The sequence below is a fragment of the Cannabis sativa genome, unplaced genomic scaffold (genome assembly GCF_029168945.1).
Source record: "Cannabis sativa cultivar Pink pepper isolate KNU-18-1 unplaced genomic scaffold, ASM2916894v1 Contig3, whole genome shotgun sequence".
In the NCBI taxonomy this organism is placed as follows: Eukaryota; Viridiplantae; Streptophyta; class Magnoliopsida; order Rosales; family Cannabaceae; genus Cannabis; species Cannabis sativa.
In genome coordinates, this window is record NW_026870039.1 from 5027080 (window position 1) to 5042924 (window position 15845).

Here is a 15845-nt window from a genome sequence, read left to right on the forward strand (position 1 = left end):
TGCTTCCAAATTAGAGATGGAAAGTTATACCGCGGGGATGGGTAACCGCGGGGATCCGCTCCTAATGGGGTGGGGATTCCCTGTCTTGGTGGTTAATGGGGCGGTGGTGGGGGACAATTTTAGTACCCGAAGCGGGAATGGGGCGGGAGCGGGAATAATACTATTCGTACCATATCCGACCTCGATATAGATATATATAATTTATTTTTTATTCTTAACATATATATAGTATATGTATGATTAATTTTGATTATCATCCATAATTAAAATTATATATCATATGCTTATATTATGAAGATCTAATGACAATAATGAACTGATGATCATTGTGGATTACATGTGTAAATATATTTTCTTCTCGATTCTTAATTTCATATTTGTTTACTTTTTAATTTGTTGGGAGACTTGAGAGGTATGAGACTATGATCCTATACTTGGGTTATGATTTTATTGTTCTTTTTTTCAAACTTTGAGACATATTTAGTTTTTATTTTCTATTAGGTTATGCTTTTTTTTAGGTAGGTTTATCATTTATTTTCTATGAATTATGAATGCATAATAAATATTTGTGAGAGTATTGATTTAGTTTATTATTTCAATTATTTTAAATTAATTTTTTTTTTCATTTTACTTTAATAGATACTCGATGGGTTCCCCATAACCGATGGGTATTCTCTTACCCCGAATTCGTTAGTTATTAGACGGGAATGAGAGTATAAATAGGTAGCGGGGATGGAGGCATAGATTGCATTCCCCGTACATTAACCGCCCAATTTCTATCTCTATTCCAAATTTTCATTTTTTTTTTCTTTTTTAAAATTAATTACTCGCCTATCTTTGGGTCTGCAATTCCTGGAGTCTGACTACTCTCGCCATAACTGGATTGGACTGAGCTGAGACTGTTCGATTTCGGTTTTTGATGGAGGATCAACAAGGAAGATATACCTGTTCATAAGTCCTTAACTACTGAGAGAGCTGAACCGAATCGAACTGAATTGGAACGATGCGTCGAGAGATCTCGTTTCTGATTCAGCCAAGATGCCTTCTTCTTTTCGTAGTTCTTTCAATTTTTCTCATATTCGCCTTCTCTACTCCTAAAAGAGTAAGCTTTCTCTATCTCTTTCGTTTCTTTATTCGGTACTTAGCGGATCTCGTTCTGAATTTTTGAATTATTTACCCAACTTTGAAATGCTACAATGTGGGCTCCAATAGTTTTTGAATGCGATGTATTAATGAATCTCCACATGGGTTTGGGATTCTATTGTTGTTTCTATTATAATTTATTAGAAATTTGAACGGGTGAAGAGCAAAATCGGGTTTCGGAATTTTAGTTGCGTCGATATTCTACCAAATTATTGCAATTTTGGGTTTTTGAATGGAATATTTTCCTTTGTTGGTACTGACGAAAAATGCAGTTTGTTATTAAGGACTAGCTTTTTGTTCTTGTATTTTCTTGTACCTCTAACTCTAAGCATACTACTTTTGTTTGTGATCAGGAAGACTTCAGTTATACTAATCAGTGTTACATCTTCTAAACTAATATTTTGCAATATCATAAGCTCTGGCTACTTGTATGATCTGATTTTATCAAAATTTTAGCTTCATTTGATTATGATGATAGTATAGCTAACTAACCTTTCCTTGGTAAAGTATTTAATGTATTGTACCAATTTGATGCATAGGAGGAGGAACGTGTGGAGAAAATAGAAGAGGTTCCTGAAATAACCCATAGAGTATATCTGGATATAGATATTGATAAACAACGTTATGGTAAGCTTTCATGTTTATAACTATACAATATCAATTCACAACTTGCATTTCATCTGTTCTGATTTTTGTCTTCTGTACAAGAGCTACAGTTAGACCTTTGGAGCGCACACAGTGTTAGATAAAGTAGTTACAAGCTCTATGTACTCCTAAGTTAGTTATATTCTGTTTTAAGATTTTGTATCTCTAACTACTTCCGGTTAGGATTAGCTTAAGTTAATTACTTTAACAGCTTGTATTTAAGGGCACTTCTGCACTGATTGATTCATTATTACAAATCACATTCAGCTCATATTTTCTCTTCTCCTTCTTCTCAACATGGTATCAGAGTAGCATTTTTTTTTTCTACTTCCGCCATTATTACTCTTCTCTGTTCTTAGTTGATCATCGTTCATGGGTACTCCAGCATTCAGTCCAGTCGTCTTTGCACACAAAGTGATCTGTCAAGCTTGATGATAACAATTTTCTCCTCTGACGTCCCCAAGTTCTCCCAACAATTCGAGGATATCAACTTCAGAACTTCATCTCTGGTACCTTCACTCCTGTCAAGTTTCTCAATCAAGAAGATGAAGTTCGTGGTCAGCTAAATCCAAGATTTCAGTAATGGGAGGTTCAAGATCAACTTCTCTACTCTTAGTTGCTATCCTCAATGTCCGATGGCATCCTCACTCACATTGTTGGAGCTGAAACCTTTGCACAAATCTAGAAGACACTGGAGGTATACTTTGTCACACAAACTTCTGCCAAAATAGGTTTGTGTACTACTCAACTTCAAAAACTATAAGAAAGACTCTCTCACCATTAATGAATACTTGCTTAGAATAACGAATCTTGTTGATCGTGTAGGCTCTGTTGGCCATAAAGTTTCTGTCAAAGAACATGTTTCTGCAATCTTTAAAGGATTACCTCCATTTTATGACACTTTATCTTGGTCAACTTGAGAAATTATCAGTACTCTATTGCAGAAATTGAGACTTTACTGTTGTCTCAAGAACATCGTATGGAAAATCACAACAAAGAGCTGGATTCTGTTTATCTTGCTACTAATCGTGGTTTTTGTGCAAAACCACAAGCCTTCTTTTCCAAAAACCGCAAATAGCAGATACTAAACTGATCTGGATCTAACTCCAACACTTGTGGTCGTGGAACGTGGAATCCTTATGCTGTTAATCCAAGATCGAACACTGTTAGTTCAAACTCGAAGAATTACTCTGCAGGCCGTGGCACCACAAATTCCTCCATGAATCCTGGAACCAATACCTCAATGACTGCAGTCCAAACCAATCTGCCAACTATGCTCTCGATCTGGTCATATTGCATCTAGATGCTATCAAAGGTTCAACGTGAATTTCCCAAGCATTGGTGCAGCCAGTGTTACTCAACACTCAGCTCAAATTGCCACTGCAGACACAATTTCTAATGAGGCTTGGTACCTTGACTCAGGTGCCACCACTCACTGCACAACAAGCTCATCCAATTTTACACACAAGCAACCTTATCTAGGATCTGATCAAGTGCACATGGGTGATGGTACTGGTCCTTTAATCCAAAATATTGGTAATACAACCTTTCATTCATCTCTTTTATCCAAGCCTTTGCTTCTTAATCGTATGCTTCATGTTCCACTTATCGCTGAAAATCTCATATTTGTTTCTCAATTTGCATATGACAAGGGCAGCTTAAGCAAGGTCTTTATGTCATAGAGCCTTCCTAATTTCAACTATTAAAGAGCACCACATTCTTTAGTCCAAATATTTTGCGAATGTTCAAAACGTTAATGTTTGTTCCTCTTCAGTATCTTCTTGTAATTACTTTACTTTGTGGCACAATAAACTTTCCCATCCTTCTACCAAGATTGTAAAATCCATCATGAAACATTGTAATGTTCCTGAAAGCAATAAAACCTTTGATGATTTTGTGATATTTGCTGCAAAGGAAAGATTCTCAAGTTTCTTTTTCCTGTTTATCAAATTGTTTATGCTAAATCTTTACAGCTTATTCATACAAATATATGGGGCCCTCACCTATGCTATCCTCATGTGGATATAGATACTATATTCACTTCATAGATGCCTATTCTAGGTATACTTGGATTTTCCTATTGAAAGCCAAATATGAAGTCTTACAAACATTCATAAACTTCAAAACTGAGGTAGAAAAAGAGTTTGGTGACCCTGTTCTTACTGTTCAATCTAATTGCGGGGGAGTACCTAGCATTAGAACCATTTCTTATCCAAAATGGCATTAACCATAAAGTGTCTTGCCCCACAACTCACCAACAGAATGGTGTTGCTGAAAGAAAACACGGACACTTGATTGAAATTGCTTTAACTCTTCTTGCTTAGGCCCATATGCCCTTATCTTACTGGGATGAAGTAGTTAGAACTGCTTGTTATATCATCAATAACTTCCCTCTCCTGTCGTTCAAAATGACACTCCTATTCACAAATTGTTTGACAAAAATCATGATTGCTCAACATTGAAAGTGCTTGGTTGTGCATGTTTTCCTAATATCAGATCTTATAACAAACATTAACTTGAGTTTAGGTCTGAAAAATGTACTTTTCTTGGCTTTAGGCTCAAACATAAAGGGTACAAATGCCTTGCATCATTTGGTAGAATTTACATTTCAAGAGATGTAATTTTTGATGAGTTTCATTTTCCTTTTGCTATGCATTCTGCTTCTACTCATGTACCCTCTAATCATGGTTTTGATGGTCTTTTTGCCTGCATTCCAACAACTTCTAGCCAAGTCCAAACACCTATACCAGGTACCTTAGATGCTACAACATCATCATCGTCCATCCCTGTACCAAATCTAGAACTGATAATACCAGATGCAACAGATTCTGTATCGCCAACTAATACTGCATGAGCTTCAACAAGCACTTCTAATACAACATCAACTTCTTCTGCTGATTCAAATGTGTCTGCTGCTCCTATAATTCCTCCAACTGGTCCCCAAGCTCCTGCTAACAATCATCCCATGATCCAAAGAGCTAAAGTTGGAACTTACAAACCTAAGGCTCTTATGGCTTCTAAAGAATCTCTCACACTAGCAGCAACTCTTAAAGATCCTAAATGGAACAAAGCAATGCAAGTGGATATATTTGCTCTCAAAAAGAACAAGACCTGGGTTCTTGTTCCTCTTCCTCCTATAGGAAAAAGAGCTATATGTTGTAGATGGATTTTCAGAGAAAATGAAAACCAAGATGGCACAGTTCCTCAAGACAAGGCAAGACTTGTGGCCAAATGTTTCCTACAACAAATATGATATGACTTCATAGAGACTTTCAGTCCTGTTGTCAAGCCAACTACCATTCGAGTCATATTGACAATTGCCTTATCCAATGGTTGGAAAATAAGGCAACTTGATGTCAATAATGCATTCTTAAATAAAGAGTTACATAAAGAGGTTTTTATGACTCAACCTCCTGGTATTATTAACACAAACTCTCCTAAACTAGTTTGCAAATTAAACAAGGCAATATATGGTATGAGACAGGCACCTAGGGCCTAGTTTGATAAGCTCAAATCAGCACTCAAAACCTTCAGCTTTACCTCTACTAGAGCTGACCAATCTCTTTTCATAAGGGTCACTAAGTATCACACCTTATATGTCCTTGTTTATGTGGATGATGTACTAGTAACAGAGAGCATTACTACTGTAATTTCCTCTCATATTACAGCTCTAAATGACCCTTTTGCATTAAAGGATCTTGGAGAAATTGACTACTTCTTAAGCATTCAAGTGCAGCACCTTGAATTTTGTCTACACTTGTGTCAAAAGAAGTACATTATGGATCTTCTTTGTAGAGCTAAGATGGAATTTGCTAACTCATTACCAACACCTATGACAGGTGGTGAGAAACTATCTGCCTATAATAGTGATCCCATTGCTGATTCTCATCACTACATAAGTTTAGTGGGTGCTTTACAATATGCAGTAATAACCAGACCAGAAATTGCCTATGTAGTGAATAAGGTATCTCAATTAATGCAAAATCCTTTTGAATCTCATTTCAAAGTGGTCAAGAAGATTTTGAGATATCTAAAAAGGACACTTGACATTGGTTTGCATCTACAACCATGTTCTAAATTAATTCTCGCAGGATTTTGTGGTGCAGATTGGGTATCTGATCCAAATGATCGCAGGTTAACCTCTGGTTTTGCATTTACCTTGGTTCCAATATGGTTTCATGGAGTTCTAAGTATCAAAGGACAATGTCCCGATCCAGTACAGAGGCAGAGTACAAAAGTCTTGCCAATGCTACAGCAGAGATGGTTTGGCTTCAATCCTTATTGATTGAAGTTGGTCTAAGTGAGCTACGTATCCCTATAATATGGCGTGACAACCAGACCAAGCACATAGAACTAGACCTCTACTTTGTTAGGAAAAGGATCCTCAACAATCAACTTCAAGTCAAGCATACTCCTACCCAAGATCAAATAGCTGACATGCTCACTAAAGCTTTGTCTACGCCTAGGTTTCAGTTACACACAGACAAACTAAGTCTGGTTCCATTGCTGGGGTGTTAGATAAAGTAGTTACAAGCTCTATGTACTGCTAAGTTGTTATAATTTGTTTTAAGCTTTTGTATCTCTAACTACTTTTGGTTAGGATTAGCTTAAGTTAACTAACTTAACAGCTTGTATTTAAGGGCACTTCTGCTCTGATTTATTCATTATTACAAATTAAATTCAGCTCATATGTTCTCTTTCATTTTTTCTCATCTCCTTCTCAACACAGTACCTAATAGTGGAAATTGGTGATTTACGTCTTTACTGGGATATGGGGAAGTTGTAACTTCGAAAACTTCCTTATTTTGTTGTTTATCATTAACATGGATTGCAAACCTGTCTAATTATTGCAGGTAGAATTGTGATTGGATTATATGGCAAGGTTGTACCCAAAACTGTCGGTATGTGTTTGATCTTCTCAGTGAGTTCTTTTTGCCAATGATCTCTAAACTCAGCTACCCTGAGTTTTGCTCTCATAATGGCAAAGTTTCCTAATACTTTTTCTTTATTGTGCAGAAAACTTTAGGGCGTTGTGCACAGGTATTTAAACATTGTCTCTATATCAATAACTTCACACACATCTGTTGTCATTATCAGTATGCTCATTGTAGATTCATTGCTTGCAGGGGAGAAAGGAAAAGGTGTTCATGGAAAAGAACTTCACTACAAGGGATCTCCATTTCATCGTATAATATCTGGTTTTGTTATTCAAGGGGGAGATATAATAAACGGTGATGGAAGGGGATACGAATCCATTTATGGTGGCACCTTTCCTGATGAGAACTTCAAAATAAAACATTCACATGCTGGTATTTAATAGATTCTTTTTTTCTGCTTGTCATTTTTCAACACTAAAAGTTAAAGGAGAAACAAAAATAAATAATATTTTGTTCTTAAAGCTCCAATATTTTATGGTTATTCTAAATTGAATTCTTTCTGTGAAATTGCATATTGTGTCCAGGCGTTGTTTCCATGGTGAATTCAGGACCTGATTCCAATGGCTCACAATTTTTTATCACCACTGTCAAGGCCAGCTGGTAAGCTATTCTTTCTCTTGTTTTTTTCACTCGAGCACATGCCAATTGCTATAATTTTAGCATTACAAGAGATAATCTGGACTTGTGAAAAGTCATTCATGTGCATGCATAAGAGTTATAATATCATGATACCCAAGAGGGGTAGTTCAAATGGTTAGTTAAGACATATAATTTGCTCTCCCAAGGTCTGAGATTAGAGTTCTTTCATGGATATTTATATAACTTGTAGTTTTTTGGTCCCTAAATAGTATAGGATTCGGTTGTGGGAGTCTCGTCTAAAAAAATAACATCATCAATGTATATACAAGTTGACAATCAGTAGGTGCCAGCTTGAACTTTTCTGGACTGTGAAACAACCTTTTTTGGTTTGAATTTGTTTTTCTCTAGTAGATGTTTGGAGAATGTGATTTGATTTTATGCTTTCTCTCAAGCTAGGATGCATGTATTGGTGTCTCTAATGATAGCTTTGACATTTCCAGGCTAGACGGAGAGCATGTTGTGTTTGGTAAAGTTATTCAAGGCATGGACACTGTGTTTGCCATTGAAGGTGGAGCTGGAACCTACAGCGGAAAACCCAGGAAGAAGGTGATTATTGCTGATTCGGGGGAGATACCAAAGAGCAAGTGGGATGAGGAAAAAAGATGACAAAGCCTTGGAGCTTCAAGATTTTTCTTTTAGCTTTTTATGTAGATGGGCTTTGTTTTTAAGCTTATCTATGCTCTTTCTATCATCCCATTACACCTTCATTATTACATGAGAAATTGTAGTAAATGGACTCAAATCATAAGATTATGTTCGTAAATGTTATTATTTTAAAACTTGTAGCAAAATCACCCTTTTAGATTATTTATTATTTATATTCTCTTTTACCATATAAAAAAAACTCATAATTTTACCACATAAAAAAAGAAATTACTTAAAGATTATAGTTGTTCAGTAAAAATTTCACATTTAAAGTATTAAAAATAAATGTAAAAACATAATTTTACTTAAGTTAAATTTATATTTTTTTTTAAGTTCGACCCAGTCAAGATTATAAAAATAGTGTCTTAATTACAAAGGAAACACCCTTTGATTCTAATTATGATGATATTAAACTTTGAAATAATTTGGGGAAAATTTGATAAATTGAGGAATATCTCTTTTTTGTATCTATTAATAAAAAATATCCTTATATTATATTTCATTATAATATACTTACTTTTGTGAGAGGATTGTCCAATATACTCTTACTTTCTACTTAAGTCTAGAATATAATTTACATTAACGTAAGATGTATAATAGGGACATCATCTATAAAAATCGGTATCTCTTGAAGAATATGAAAATGAAAGTAAAAATTAAAACATGTAAAGTAAAGTAGGTATATAATGTAATTTACTCAAAATTTGGGGTGAATTTAGAATTGCGGCTAAACTGAGTCAATTTAATTAACCGAGCTGCCTACATACCTTCTTTGTGAAGGATCAAACCACTTGTAGTTCAAAATATGGTATTTTTGAATTTGAATATAAGAATTCTGGTAGATGATCATTTTCAGGAATTCTTTGCTATTTGGAAATTTAGAAAAATTCATAGGTGGATGAACTTTTATGGAATTTTGAGATTTTACTTCAACACCAAGGTGTCTTAAGTAAGGCTAGGATTTATGGTGTTGTTTTTGTGTCCAGGTACCCCTTTTTATGGGTTTTCATGTTTGGCAAGCTTTTGCAGAACTTTGGGGTCCTTTGCCCAACACCTTCCATCATAGTAGTGGTGAAATGGGTATTTCTTTGTATGACTTGAAGGTTATTGGTAGTTTGCCTATTTTAGGAGTTCCTTATAAAGAGTTTGTCCCTCTTAATGAAAAATTGGTGAGCGGTGATCCATATTATTCTACTACTGTGGAGCTTTTAAGAATCCATGCCCACATTTGTGATTACTTAAAGAGCAGGGGTGCATATGGCCATTCCTAGGTTGACCCTAATGATCCAGCAGTCAAAGATCTTCTTGCATCTATCTATGCAAAATTAGTCCGAGGTGCGTTCATAGTGGACATTTTAACTCCCCCCTCTTTTCTTGTCATATTAGCGTCAATTTTGGTGTGGATCTTTGTTATTACCTTCTCCTGGAACTACTGTTTATGCTTCTAAATCTGCAACTCACAATAGATTTCATGCCATGTTTTCTAGTCTGAGCAAAAGAAAGAAGATGATCCCCCAAATGAGAACAAGTGAAACCTTTAATATTTTCTTTCTTTTGAAAATACTTTAATGGTATGGCTTCAAATGTAGAACTTGAATTCTTAAATTATACCATGGATGTTCAAACCCCAGATTCATTTTTTGTTCATCATTGTCTTACAGAGTTACAACGTCACTGATCACGAGGTTCTTTCAGTCTCTTAGAATGCTTTTTCATCTCGGAGCATGCTTCAAGGCCAGATTAAATAATTTTTATGTCATCCACTTTGTGGGATTTGTATGGACTGTACTCTACCGAATGCTATTGTAGTGACTATTATAAAGTGAGATATTTTTGTACCAAATGATTGCTTACTTGATAGAAAGGAAAAGAAAAACAGATACAGATTCTAGTTTTTCTCTGACAGTGCTGACAGTTTTCATTTTATGATGATTGTTCTTTATTATTTTTGAGAGAGATGGATAGGGATGGCAATGGGTAAACCATTCACAAAAAGTTTAATTAATATCATCACTAACTACATTTAGATTGGCTGGCGGTACTTTTTTTTATTTAAAAAAGAGTATTGCTTTTGAGCACCAGGTGCCCAATACCTTGTATAGGTGACTTTCTACGATTGGCTAGCAATATTTTTCAAAAATATTTTCTTAAGTTATATGAAACTCGATATTTAATTACACAAATAACGGTATGACACTAAGGAGGGTATTAAACATCAATAATATCTTTTAATATATTTTTTTTTTTTAAAAGTCACATACTTTGAGGCATTTACCAAATCAACCAATATATATTTTCTTTAAGAGAGTTATTTCTATATGACTGAATTTGAAAATAAAGTAGCAAAATAGAGGAGATTTTTTTTTTATTCCAAGTGTTAAATCATCTTATTCTTATAAGATGGTCCCACTGCCTCTATTGTCTTGATACAACCGATGAGGTTAATATCATTATGTTCTTAGACAGAAAGTCACGGTACCTTGTCGTAGTGAGAGGGTTTCAAAGAAATCACCCTGTTATGACTTGGGAGACACTTGTGTTTAAAATCCATTGTTAGTTTAAACAAGTAATGGATAATCAGAATAAGGAACTAAGAAGCAAAGCCAAGAGAACTATGGTTAAAACCATTCACATGGAGTTTCCAAAAGTTTTTCTATTGCAAGGACAAGAAAGGAAGTTTTAACAATAAGTCTATCCAATGGACTTAACGAAACTTCCTGATCCTAGTATTAAAGGTTTGAGATTTTCTAAATCTATGGGTTATGGTATACCTGGTGATTTAATTCCTCTAGTGCAAGCAACTTACTTTCGTAAGATGCTGGAGCATTTTTTCTAATGGCTTACTCTATAGGAAGTCTTTTGTCTCCTAGACATATAATTTTATTTATCTAAGGAAAAATTTCAACTATTCCAGAAAAGATAAATGCCATGAAAAGAATTCTTTAGGATCAACAGTGAGAGGTCTCAGATATGCTTTTGTGTGCATTAGACCAGACAATGTGTTATGGAGAGTGGAGTAATGAGTAGGTATCAGATTAATCTAGAAAATGAACATTGGAAGACAATATTCAAGTAAACCTTAAGATCAAAAGAGGAACTATATGTTAGTCGATAAGGGTGGTGTTTTAATACTCTTAGACTACACCAAATCAGGTTTTTAGACTTGCCTTAATGCTGAAAAGTCTACTGATGAGATGGTGATTACTCTTGGGGTGGAGCAGTGATTTTAGAGAAGTGTAATTTTTTTTTTTCTGAAATCTCTAACTCTACCAGTGAGATTGAATGTTAAAGTTGTAGGAAAGATACTTATTCAGCCTATGGAAAGTTCTATACTGTTTTTGGCATTGTACCAATAATGAATTAACTACTAGTGTTACTTCCTGACTAACACAAATGCAGTTGCCAAAAAGTAAAGAATCCAGTATCCCTAGAGGAGTAGACATATAGAGAGAAATTTCACAATATCAAAAATTTTGTGATTAAAGATATGTAATGGTGGAGAAAGGATGTATTGAATACAACCTATCAGATCCTATTACAGGAATAATACTACATACTACACTTGATCTGGATATCAATGTGTTGAGATTTATTGAAATTCCTTTTTAGTTTTATATTAGTGCAAGTGAGAGTTTGTTGGGTTGTCTGCCCTAAATAAAACACATTTCAATATAATGGTGAGCTTAAAAAGAAAATCCTTGACGAAGCTCACACTACACCTTATTTGTTGCACCCGGGAACCACTGAGATATATCACGACTGAAACCCTATTATTTGGTGGTGTGGGATGAAGAAAGATGTGGTAGATTACATGTCTAAATGTCTAACTTGTCAGCAAATCAAAGCTGAACACCAGAGACGGACAGGGTTACTACAACCATTAACACTTCCTGAGTGGAGGTCAGATGATGCTACAATGGACTTCGTGGTGGATTCGCCCAAAACCACAGGAATGTATGACTCAGTATGGATCGTAGTGAACCGTTTCACAAAGCCCGTACAATGTTTATCGGTAAATGCAACCTATAGAGTGGATCAGTATGTAGAGCTATACGAGAAGGAGATAGTTTGTTCCCATGGAACTCTTAAATCCATTGTTTCAAACAAAGATCCAAAATTTTCATCAAAATTCTGGATAAGTCTTCAGAGGGTTCATGGAGTAAATACCTACTTTTAATAGAAATTTCCTACAATAACGAGAGTGGCTCTCTTTGAGATGTTGTAGGATAGGAAGTGTCGTTCCCCAATCCATTGGGACAAAACTGGAGAAAGAAAGTATGTGGGTCCTAAATGAGTCTAAAGGACCAATGAAGCAATAGACAAGATCAAGGCTCGAATGCTCGTTTCACAAAGCAGGTAGAAAAGTTAAGCAGATTGAAGTGCAGAGACATTATATTTCAGGTAGGGAAACATGTTTTTCTTGCGAGTTTCTCCAGTGATGGGCATCTGGTGCTTCAGAAAGAGGGGTAAGTTAAGCCCTAGGTTCATTGGGGCATTTGAGATACTCGAGAAGGACGGGTAGGTAGCCTATCGACTAGCCTTACCACCAGCGTTATTGGCTGTTCATAATACATGACATGTTTCAATATTGAGGAAATATGTTTCGAACCTGACTCATGTCTTGAGTTACAAAATCCTAAAACTGCAGTCAAACTTATCTTTTGAGGAACAACCAGTTTAGATCCTCGATAAGAAAGAAGAAGTTCCTTGAATTAAGATCATAATTTTAGTAATGATGCTTTGGAAGAATAGCAAGGTGGAGAAGCCACCTGGAAAATTTGAATCTGGATTGAGAACTCAATATCTAGAGCTATCCAAGTTAGATTTCGAGATGAAATCCTTTTAACGGGGGAATAACTGTAATGACCACATGTTAGAATATGGATTAGTAAAAGAAATTAGCATTAATTATGGGTATTTTTATAATAATAATTATGCATGATTTTATTATGTTGTGGGTCCCATTCTTGGAAATGGGCATTAAAGTTATAATTTCTCAATTTTAGAGATTTTATTAAACTCTAAGGGTAATATTTAAGTTAAATATGAATTATGCATTTTTTTATGATTTTTGCTCAGTGATGATGGAAATTGTGTTGGATGGTCGTTTGTGTTACATGGGTAAGTTTAAAACCTATTCTTAGCAAGGACAAATGTTTGAGATATTTAGAATGCTGAGTTTAAGCGGGGTTATAGTTTTGGACCATTTTACCCCTAAGCTTATTATTGCTTAAGTTAGAGGTGAGAATGGCATTTTGGACATTTTATCCTAAAGGGTTTTGGTGGTTGCCTTTCACTTTGACAGCTGTCCACTATTATATTCAGCCTATACATTATGTGAAATTAGATTTTATCTAATTAGAAGAAGAAAAGAAGAAGATAAGACAAAAACACATAGAAGGTTCTACCTTGTTTCCCTCTCTCTCTCTCTCTCTCTCTCTCTCTCTCTCTCTCTCTCTCGATTCCAGTAGAAACTAGGAGGAATCTTGGTATCTCTCAGTTGTTCTTTGTGAATTCTTCAAGGCTTAGGGTAGTTCAAGCTAAAGGTAAGCCCTAAAAACCATTAATCTTTGATTTCTTTAAGTTGTAGTTGGTTGTGGTTTGTTATATGTGGTTGTAGGTGTTGTTAGGCTTAGGTTTGATTTTAAGTTGAATTCTGAGATTCGTTTTAAGTTGATTTTGGTTGTTTGTTGTTAGTCATGTAGGTTTGTGAAGGGTTTGGGCAAGTTTGAATTTGAAAATTCAAACTTGACTAATTAATGAAACTTTTTGTTTCTATTTGTGTTTATGGATCTTATTGCTTGGAAAATACTATTTGAGGTTGGTATAGGTGCTCTGAAAGTTTTTGTACAGTTTGAGATCAAATTGAAGTGTTGGTGGAGTTTTTGGTGTTTCCTACACTAAACCGATTGGCCAAGTTCGATGAAACTTGTAGAAATTGGAATTCTGATTGGTCCCTAGGAAACCCCACAGAACCAGCCTTCGGGTTGGGGAACCTATCTACCGATTGGGGCAATTTTGGGAACCCTAGTTTTCCCATTTTTGTAGAATTTAGGGTATCGTTATAACGAATAACAAAAGTAGAACCCTTAGTATGAGGTTTCTCGAATTAGGGTTTTGGCGCAATATTTACCCGTTTATGTAAATGTGACTTAGGGCATCCATCCAGCACGAGGTATTCCGTTCAGATTGGCCAACTTACTTGAATTTGGAAATGAGGTAAAACTAGCATAAAACTAATTATATATGCATGTTGTGTTTGTGATTATATATGTTTTAGGTGATATCATGGCAGAACAACCATTGTGTCAATTTGGCATTACAGGCACCGTACTGATTAAGAGTGATATTCACCCCATAAAGTATTAATTAGCGCTATCATAACTACACAACCATTGTGTCGGTTCAATAGTATGGGCATATTTCTTGTTAAGAGTGATCATGGCTAAATGTACTGTCGGGTGCTATTGATGCTATCATAGCGGTACGAATATAGTGCCAGTCCGGCAATGCGATCATAGTATTGGTAGTGGGAGATATCATGGTCAATAGCACCAACCGTTAAGAACGTTCTTAATCATTTGGTAAGGCTTGTGGATAGGTGTATGGGCGCTTAGACACAAGTCGATATTATATGATTTATTGTATGTTTTTCTTACTGAGTCTATTGGCTCACAGATTCTATTTTCATGTATAGGTAAAGTAAAGGTAGAAGCTAAATAGGAGTGAGTTTCGAGCTCGGGTAATGATTGTACATGTCGAAACGACGCGACCTGGAGTGTTTGATCTCAAGACATCTTTTGCAATGTTTTGTAGTCATTATATAACAAGTTGTAAACGTATTTTGTGAATGGTTATAAAAGTTTAAACACGGTATCCCGATTATGTAATTATATATATATATGTTTATAAAGTTTAATAATTTTAATTAAGGTTTTAATTTGACACGTTTTTCAAATAAAAATCTTTTGATTAGAAAAGGATGCATGCTAATTGGAAAATCATTGTAGCGCACCTTAGTATCAGGGCGTTACACTAACACTATTCAAACAACTTCATCTTCGGGAATAAGAGTCAAGGTATACGTATTAATTTCTTTGAGAATCTTACCAGAAATCAAAGATGAGCTGATTGTCTTGATGAAATCCTCTCCAACTACATCCCAAGCATTTTTTAAGAAACCACTTATGAAGCCATCAAGTCCTAGCACCTTTTCATTCAGAATTGAGAAAATGGCAGTCTTGATCTCCTCCTTAAAGTACGATTGAGATAGCACTTGAATTTGGGTCTCATTCAATACTAGATCTTCTCTTACCACGCTAGTCAAAACTTTTTTCTTTTGAGATATTTTAGCACCCAGGAGTTGCCTGTAAAACTCTAAAAATGTATTTTTAACTCCTTCCACATTGTCAACCCAATTTTCATCATTATTATTTATTGCATAAACTGAATTTTGGACTTTTCTCATCTTTAAGCTGCTATGAAACAACTTTGTAATGCTGTCTCCATCTTTAATCCATGAGTTTTTTTCCTCTTGCTGAAGAAAAGAGGTACAATAATCATTCAATTTTTTATAAGTCTTCCTAGCCTCAATTTCAGCTGAATAAGATCCTTATCAATTGAATCTTTTTGGGCAGCCAGTTGATACTCAAAAAGCTTAGCTTCAGCCTCTTTAACTCGTGCTGCTACATTACCAACAACATCTTGATTAAGCTCTTTCAAGATTTTTTTAATAACTTTTAACTTCTGGCAAAACTTGAACATATGAGTTCCCTGTATTTCAATAGGCTAGGCACCTTTAATTCTCTCCATAAAACCAGCATAAGTGCCCCCATA

The 15845-nt window shown here is 35.2% G+C and overlaps 2 protein-coding genes across 3 annotated transcripts; one reads left to right on the plus strand and one right to left on the minus strand.

Annotated features, from left to right (window-relative positions):
* Nucleotides 1-546: 546 nt before the first annotated feature.
* LOC115704638 (peptidyl-prolyl cis-trans isomerase CYP21-1) lies at nt 547-8241 on the plus strand. Of its 2 annotated transcripts, XM_030631842.2 has the most exons (7): nt 548-1102; nt 1683-1770; nt 6642-6689; nt 6805-6828; nt 6915-7097; nt 7250-7325; nt 7805-8241. In XM_030631842.2, exons 1-7 carry the CDS (start codon nt 1004-1006, stop codon nt 7968-7970), a joined length of 684 nt encoding a protein of 227 aa, XP_030487702.1. In that variant the 5' UTR covers nt 548-1003; the 3' UTR covers nt 7971-8241. The 2 variants fall into 2 exon arrangements, with proteins under 2 accessions (XP_060964006.1, XP_030487702.1); XM_061108023.1 differs by lacking the exon at nt 6805-6828 and having other exon boundaries at nt 547-1102; nt 6900-7097.
* Nucleotides 8242-15054: 6813 nt separating this feature from the next.
* On the minus strand, nt 15055-15477 carry LOC133033132 (uncharacterized). Its single transcript, XM_061107741.1, has one exon. The coding sequence runs from the start codon at nt 15475-15477 to the stop codon at nt 15055-15057; it is 423 nt and encodes a 140-aa protein (XP_060963724.1).
* Between the last annotated feature and the right edge of the window lie 368 nt (nt 15478-15845).